The 8,174-nt window shown below is 45.7% G+C and overlaps 1 protein-coding gene across 1 annotated transcript in view; it reads left to right on the forward strand.

Annotated features, from left to right (window-relative positions):
• Positions 1 to 6,945, forward strand: part of LOC118773107 (complement C1q tumor necrosis factor-related protein 7) — a 9,704-nt gene extending 2,759 nt beyond the window's left edge. The window contains exons 2-3 of the mRNA XM_036521869.1: positions 2,803 to 3,048; positions 5,411 to 6,945. Of these exons, the coding sequence (XP_036377762.1) occupies positions 2,811 to 3,048; positions 5,411 to 6,039 (867 nt within the window). The 5' untranslated portion in view covers positions 2,803 to 2,810 and the 3' untranslated portion in view covers positions 6,040 to 6,945. The remainder of the gene's footprint in view (positions 1 to 2,802; positions 3,049 to 5,410) is intronic.
• Positions 6,946 to 8,174: the final 1,229 nt, after the last annotated feature.

Genomic DNA, 8,174 nt, shown 5'->3' on the forward strand with positions numbered 1-8,174 from the left:
GCCTCAAAATGTGAGGACCAGAAAGAGGAGATTCCCAGAAACGAGCCTCAAAATGTGAGGACCAGAGAGACGAGATTCCCAAAAACAAGCCTCAAAAATGTTAGGACCAGAAAGAGGAGATTCCCAAAAACAAGCCTCAAAAATGTGAGGACCAGAAAGAGGAGATTCCCAGAAACGAGCCTCAAAATGTGAGAACCAGAAAGGAGATTCCCAAAAATGAGCGCATTCCTGCGTTGGTTCATCTGAAAGCCTGTCCAGTCTGTTTGCCGGTTGCGAGTATCCTAAGTGTAGCTGCAGCGTCCTCTCATGTGCATCTGGTGGCCTTTGTGGGAAGGGTGATGATGATAATAATTGGAGGTTGATTAGAATGGAATAAATGACATCATTATTAATGTGTAATTGATTAGTATCCTTGACTGCATTTATGGTATATGGATTATTTTGTTATTAATGCATGATAGATTAATTTGCCTTGTTGTATTTTTTGGGATGCAGGATGTTGTTATAAATGTGTAATTGATTAGTAGGGCTGATTGTAGCTGTGGTTTAGACATATCATGCCAGACAACACAGAAGGGTTTCCAAAGGGAGAGACAGTGTTTTACAGTTCAGTCACTCGATACGGTCTTCCCATGACATGATATCATGTGCGGTGATGTCATCCACAGTGATGTCACGTGTGGTCTTATTAGTTCTCTCTGTTGAGATGAGTCACGGCCCCCAGCACAGGCTAAAACCTCCTAAATGTGGTTTGGCAACCCCCAACACCCCAAATCCCCGAGATTCCCCCCCAGCATGGACCTTGGCGGGTGGCCAGCTGAGCCCCCCCTGGCCAGGGCTCGGTTCACATGACCCAGTAATACTGATTGGGTTCTGAGAGCTGCTGGGGTGTTGCCCTTACTGACAGGCCGAGACCTGAGGCTGTGAAACATCACATGCTGCGGGGTGGGGGGGGGGGGGGGGGGGGGGTTGTGAGGAGGGGTGGTGGGTGAGGGTGAGGAGTGGGGAGAGGGGTGTGGGGTGTTGGCCCGCTTCAAGGTGCTGCCGCCAGCACAGAACGATGACCGAACTCTGTGTGTGTTTGTCCTCCAAACCCCCTGCTGGCCGAAGTGACCCCAAAAACCAGAAAAAGCACCAGAAAAGTGGGATACGATTGCTCTCAGCTAGGCAGTGGGTGCAAGGCAGGGAGGGAACAGGCTCACGGTTTTGGAGGAAGAGGCCTGTAATCCTGATAATATCCATGCTCCTTTCCCCTGTTCTACGACACAGGGGCCGTCTTGCAGGCCTGCTGGTTTGATGGGCTCTGGCTTGTGCTGTGTGTTTGTGATGCTAACCTGCTCTGAGTCAAACCTGCTACTCGGGTTTGAAGGAGGCATTAACAATGGGCATGACTTTGGGGTTTTGGCCACAATCTATAGTATGTTTATATTCAGACACCTTGTAGGTCACTCTGGATAAAAATGTCTGACAAATGACTATAATTTAATGTAATGTAAGTTGACATTGTGACTGTGTTATTACATTGTAATTTAATATGTAATTGCCTGCAAGCAATGTGGAATTGCTGAGCAGTGTGAACAAGGGCCAGACCTAATTCATGGTTAGGTGACAGGTCCATTGTTTTATAGATTGAGGGTTGATTTGTGGTTAGAGTTATGTTTAGGTAAAGGTTTTTTCTCCCTAAGGAGAAATGTGACATATTCCCTCCTCAGATAGCAGTCCTGTCTGCATCTGAATGAAGAGAAATGACTAGCATGGTACAGAATGAAGAACATTATTACATTACATTATTATCATTTAGCAGACACTGTTATCCAGAGCCACTCACAATTGTATCCATTTATACAGCTGGATATTTTCTTTGGCAATTCTGGTTTAAATACCTTGTCCAAGAGTACAGCAGCAGTGCCCCAGAGGGGAATTGAACCACTCAACATTATCACACATAAGAATATCATTGGCCTGCTGTGCCACGGCTGCTGAGTTATTGGCCACACGGGCCTCACTGTCCTCCTGGGCAAGCTGTGAGGCATGCATTGTCATGGCGCCCAAGCCCAGCTCTTGTCTGAGCAGAGGGGCTGTTTGTTTTGGGGCTCCCGGGGCCCGTGTACAGGGGGAGGAGCCTCCCGTCTGCAAGGGCATGTGGCCCAGAGGGCGCGTCTGAGTTTCTCTGCAGCGACTCTGTCCCCCACGCGTGCTCAGTTTCCCGCCATGTGTGCCTCTGCAGCTGCACCTCCTTCCTGTGCTCGTGTTTTGTGCATTTTCAATGCTTAAAACGTTAACAAACCCACTGTTAATGTTTAATGAGAAAAGTTAATGTTAATATTATGAGAATGTTAATGAGAAAAGTCTGTACAAGGTTAGAATATATACTCTTGCTATGTTAAATCTCCTTATAAATTGGTTGAAAAGTTAGTGCTTCATTACTCATGTTCAAGCAGATAGTACTGTTACCAGATTCTTTCTAGCACCATTCTGACCCCTGGATTGAATTACATGCCTGTGTATTCTAAAAGACTATTTCCAAAATGCAATCATATTGTTATCTGTGTCTCTTTGCTACTGTATCTGTGTCAGATGTTGGGTCCCTTTAGAATGGCATATTGGATGGATGGGGCATGGAGCATCAAACAGAAGATTGTATTTGGTTTATTGCTTCTCTGAAAATGGTTACTTGTCTGTCCCTCTGCTGGCCTGTAGTGAGGCTGTTCCTCTTCCTCCCTTTGCAGATTTGTAGTGTGGGTGTTCCTCTCCCTCCCTCTTGGTCTCAGGATATAGCTGTTCCTTTCCCTCCCTCCGCAGGTGTGGGGATGTGGCAGCTTGTGGGAGTGTTCTCCCTCTGTCTCTGCCACTGTGTGGGGGGGCAGCTGCAAGAGACCAGGGTGAAGGGGGCTCCGCCCCGACTGATCTGCAGCATTCCGGGGTTGCCGGGGGCACCGGGGAAACCAGGCTCCAGCGGGGCACCAGGACCCCATGGGCACATTGGGCTCCCTGGGCGAGATGGGCGAGACGGCCGAAAGGGCGAGAAGGGCGAGAAGGGCGACACAGGTACGGCTTATAAATATATAATATCATACCATAACCACGACAAAAAGCACAGAGAATACAGATGCAGAGATGACTCAGGACACGAGAGGTTTGGTTTACACAAAATAAAGTTCTCTTTACTGGACACTCTGGGGAAACAAAATAGGCTTGGCACAAGAGTTCACATACACTAAGCATGGCAACTCAAGACTGACCAAATATGTGAACAAAGGGTAGGACTTAAATAACAGAACACAAGTGCAAACAATAACTAATCAACACAGGTGAAAGACATTTACTAAATGACACCGAACAGAGGACATTACATGGCCATCTGGTGGCCAACCTGGGAGGCCACAGCCATATCTCTGACAAATGTGCTCTAATATGATTTATTAATATTTTAAATTTACTTGTGTATTCATTTGGCAAACACCACTGTCTGCTGCAGCAGTGAAGTAAAGGTAAGTGAACACATGAAAGTATGTATAATAAGGTCACATGACTCACAGTGAAAACGTCATGCCACAGTGCATCACACTGTCCTAAAACAACCAATCAAAAATGAGTAATTCTTCTTGGTTTGTGCCTTTGAGTAAAGCCGGGGCAAAGGCGGCGGGGAGAATTGCAATGGTGAACGGGATGGAGGGATGGCTTTCACAAACAGCTTTGGCTGGGAGCACACCACACACGCACCACAGTGGAGGCAGTGATCTGTCTTCCTAACCCAGCATGTTGGGGTTTTTTGTGCGTTGTAAAATTTCTGTTTAAATTTGAGGATGTAATATTTCAAAATAGCCTCTCCTTCCCCTGTCAAAAAAATATCAACACAAACACACAACACGCCTGATGACACACACTGTGGTGCAGATAGAACAATGTGTAACCCTGTATAAATTTACACCTGGTCTCTATTAACACATACAGTATGTGCATATGTGCGGTGGCAGCAGTGTGAAGTAGGGGTAAGGAGCAGTGCTTGTAATCATTTATAACTGAAAGGTTGCTGGTTTGATTCCCGAATGGGGCACTGCTGTTGTACCCTTGAGCAAGGGACTTAACCCATAAATGCTTCAGTAAATGTCCAGCTGTATGCATAGGTAAAAGTGTAGCCCATGTAAGTCACTCTTGATAAGAGTGTCTGCTAAATGACAGTAATGTAATGTAATGTGTGTTGAAGCTGATTAGGAACCTCAAAGGAGCTCCCTTTCTCTGTTTTGCTCCCTCTCTCTTGCACTCTGATGTGGGAGCATACCGTTGTGGTGTTGAAATCTGTCAGCAGTTAGAATAATGCATCTCTCAGAGATCTTGGCTCAAGCAAACATTCCTTAAAACTAGCAGCACAAAACAGCACAAGGCTTCATACTGCATAAACGGTTTGGTTATATAACGGTTCGGTTTATATAGAATATAAAAAAATTGTTTTCAGCTTCTGTCTGGTAAGGGCATTTGTCTGTGTACATCTGTGGTGTTTTGGAGGAGGTGGTGTCCAACAATGAAAGCACACTCAGGGATATTCTGTGACACAGTTCACAGTTCTGTGAAAACTTTTTCCTTTGAGCCTGTTGGAGAATAGGGAGAAAAGACACATCTCCCTTGGACAGGAAAATATGATAGAAATTGCATTACATTACATTACATTCATTTAGCAGACACTCTTATGCAGAGCGACTTCCAGCACAATAGAACAGTGTATCCATTGAAGTTAAACAAGCAACAGTGTCAAACCAAGCTAACAACATGCTCAGACCAGTGAGCGTGAGCATAACGCTATTCAAGCACTACCACAAGCTTGTGCAAACCTGAAACTAGACAGCTTAGAAAACTAAGGGAAGTCAAGTGCATGCACTACCATACATCACATAGTGCATATTTCTCACTGAAGCCCTCATTGTTTCCTTCTGATTTTCCATTGACTGTGTGTTCAGGCCCCAGCGTGTTACAGTTGCCTTCAGCACTGTATGGTTTGTTTGCTTAAAATCCTCAGGTTCCAGCTGACAAGTCTTACCCCACTGTGTCAAACTGCAGCTTACCGCCTGACTCCGCCCCCAGCCCCACCATGGCCCAATCACCTGCCCTATACCAAAGCTCACCTCCTGACTCCACCACTCACCCTCCTCACCCAGGACCACCTGCCTAAACCATTAAATTAACCACTGCTCATTATTTATGCAACGTAAATTATTCTTTAAGAAAATGCCAGTCAAGATTTGAAATACACTTTTGGTTTGAGAAACAGTCTATTCCTTGTGATTAATGTTTGATCAGCCACTTGGTTTGAACATGGCTGCACTCTGACCCTCCTGAGTGTGCCACCAGTAGAATGCTGGGAGATGTCGTTGTGTTGTCGTTGACATGTCCTGTCTGGATGGGTCTGTTTCAGGAGTGAAGGGGCGAGTGGGGGCCACAGGGAAAATGGGGCAGAGAGGGGAGCGAGGACCCCCTGGGAAGAGAGGCCCGGGGGGTACGGGCGGGGACAAGGGTCCGCTGGGCACGGTGGGCCCCCCGGGCGAGAAGGGTGAGAAGGGTCAGAGGGGCGTGCGCGGAACACCCGGAATCTGCCGCTGCGGGAGCTTGGTGCCCAAAGCGGCGTTCTCCGTGGGCATCACCACCAGCTACCCCGCCGAGAGGGTGCCCATCAAGTTCAACAAGGTCCTCTTCAATGAGGGCAGCCACTACAACCCACAGACAGGCAAGTTCATCTGTGCCTACCCAGGCATCTACTACTTCTCCTACGACATTACCCTGGCCAACAAGCACCTGGCCATCAGCCTGGTACACAACGGCCAGTACAAGATCAAGACCTTTGACGCCAACACAGGCAACCACGACGTGGCGTCTGGCTCCACCGTCATGTACCTGAACCCGGAGGATGAGGTATGGCTGGAGATCTTCTACACGGACCAGAACGGCCTCTTCGCCGACCCCGGCTGGGCTGACAGCCTGTTTTCGGGTTTCCTGCTCTATGCTGACACTAACTACCTGGACACACTCTCAGAGGACTACGCTTAGGGCAGTCGCGGTGCTGTCACTAAAGAAAACCGCTATCCTGTGTCAGAACACAACAGCAATCTTACTGCACCTGGTGCCTCTAGAGCGCGCTGTCCTCTGAGACAACTGGTGATGGGAGAGTGGAGTTCAAAGAACCTCCTCTAATGGATGGAGCTACCATGTCTCCTTTAACCACAGGCTCCAATCACACACGACTTGGCTCTCCACAGCGGAACATTGCGTTTCCTTCAAATCATTAAGTCACCGTGTCGCTGAACCCCCTCTGCGGTACACAGAGCCCCGGGCTCACGTCACAGCAGATGACGTGCACCCACTCAATGTAGCGTGCGCACTCAACGCAGTGTACACACTCGATGCAGTGCACACTGCCTTAAAGTTCACGGTACTCTGAGTCAAAACTGCACATCATAAAGTTTTTTTATTTGTGTTTATGGTCAGGTTAATCATACCTGTCAAACCAAAGGCCAAATGTAGTCCAATTGCTGTTGTGCGAAACATGTAGTTCATCCATCATATCATACAGATAATGAAACAGTCCGCAGTGAGAGTTCTCAATATAACAGTAAAATGTAGCTATATGAATATGTGAAGTCTAAATCTATATTACTGTATCCACCTCCAGTGCTCTTTCTATATGTATATGTGAAACTGAATATGCTGGGGAATTCAGACTTGTGGGTTTGTTTATGATGCTTTCAAACAAGTAAAGGGCGTATTATTACCTGCCAATGCCAAATAAAGTGACACAGATAGACTGTAGCATGCATCTCGTAAACACAGAATACTTGAATTAAGCTGTAAGCTGTTCCAAACTCTTTGTATTGATTCTAAACACTTTAAATGAATTATTAATTTCAGCCATTTATAGGGACTGTAATTATTGGCTGTTCTAGTCAACTCTAACCCTAACCCTAACCCAATCTCTCCCTTGCTTTGTCCCTGGGGAGGCACTGAAAATAGTCTAACTATGTGAACAACATCAAAGTCAACAAATTCCTGAGAAAATGGAAAATGACCACATGTAATACTTGTGGATAGATTCTGTGCTGTGTCCATTTGAGGGCCGTTGATGTTAAATCCAAGGTCATAGTTCAAAGGTCAGGTGCTAATGATGATGTGTCTGGATTGTTTTTCCTGCAGGTTTTTGAAGCTCGCATCTTGTTTGGACAGTCACATCTGGAAGTGTTTTTTGTTACTGTTTTTTAGAGCAGTGTGTATTTGCCAGATGAGTGATGCTGCAGTTGTTTGGACAGCACATTGCAGATGGCTGATGTGCTTTTCCGCAATAAATAAACAGCTTTGATTTTGACACATTCAGCAGAGAACGTGAGAAACAAAATGAGAACAACCTTGCATAAATAAAGGTTTTCATTTCAACAACGGCTTGGTTTATAACCCAAAGTACAGAGCATTTATTCAGTATGTGTGTTAGGTTTTAACAAGAAGTCTGCTGTCAGTTACTTTTAATGAAGAATTTCCTAAGTTGCAACAGGTTAGATTTTTTTAATGACTAAATTCAGTTAATGACTGAATTTAAGAAATGACAGACATCTACATCTGTGTACTGACTACAAAATGATTTTTTTCAGAAACTGCTTTTTTTTACTACATTTACTTCCTGCTCTTTTTTATTTTGAAGTAAGTGTTGTGAGTAAGTGTTTGGCATGTTTGTTTTTACTGATATTAAAGCCCCAAGCAATCCCTGCAAATTCCAGAAAACACCAGCTCCAGGGACAGATAGGGGAGAAGCCCAGAAATCTTCGGGTTCAGCTTAACTGTGAGTGTTTGATGACAACTTTCACCAAACCAGCACACAGCCTATCACTTAGCTAGTGCTGTGCCAGATAGTACTCCCAGCAGAATAATGCTTTGTCAGTAAGTGTTTCCTGCATAATGATATTCAGGATTGCCAAAAAGTGTTCCCTACAGAGTGCTGTTTTGTCAGAAAGTGTTCCCTTTTCAACAGAGTCAATCTGCCTCCCATATTTAGTTAAAAATGAACCTGTGCAGTTCATCCATCCTCCCAGAAATTATAGTAATACCACTGACCACAACTCCTGATCCTTGCCCTGACCACACCCTCTCCTCTCCCCTTACCAGATTTGAGCAGGTGCTCATTAATCATCACTCCCCCC

Source organism: Megalops cyprinoides, chromosome 2, assembly GCF_013368585.1.
Source record: "Megalops cyprinoides isolate fMegCyp1 chromosome 2, fMegCyp1.pri, whole genome shotgun sequence".
Lineage (NCBI taxonomy): Eukaryota > Metazoa > Chordata > Actinopteri > Elopiformes > Megalopidae > Megalops > Megalops cyprinoides.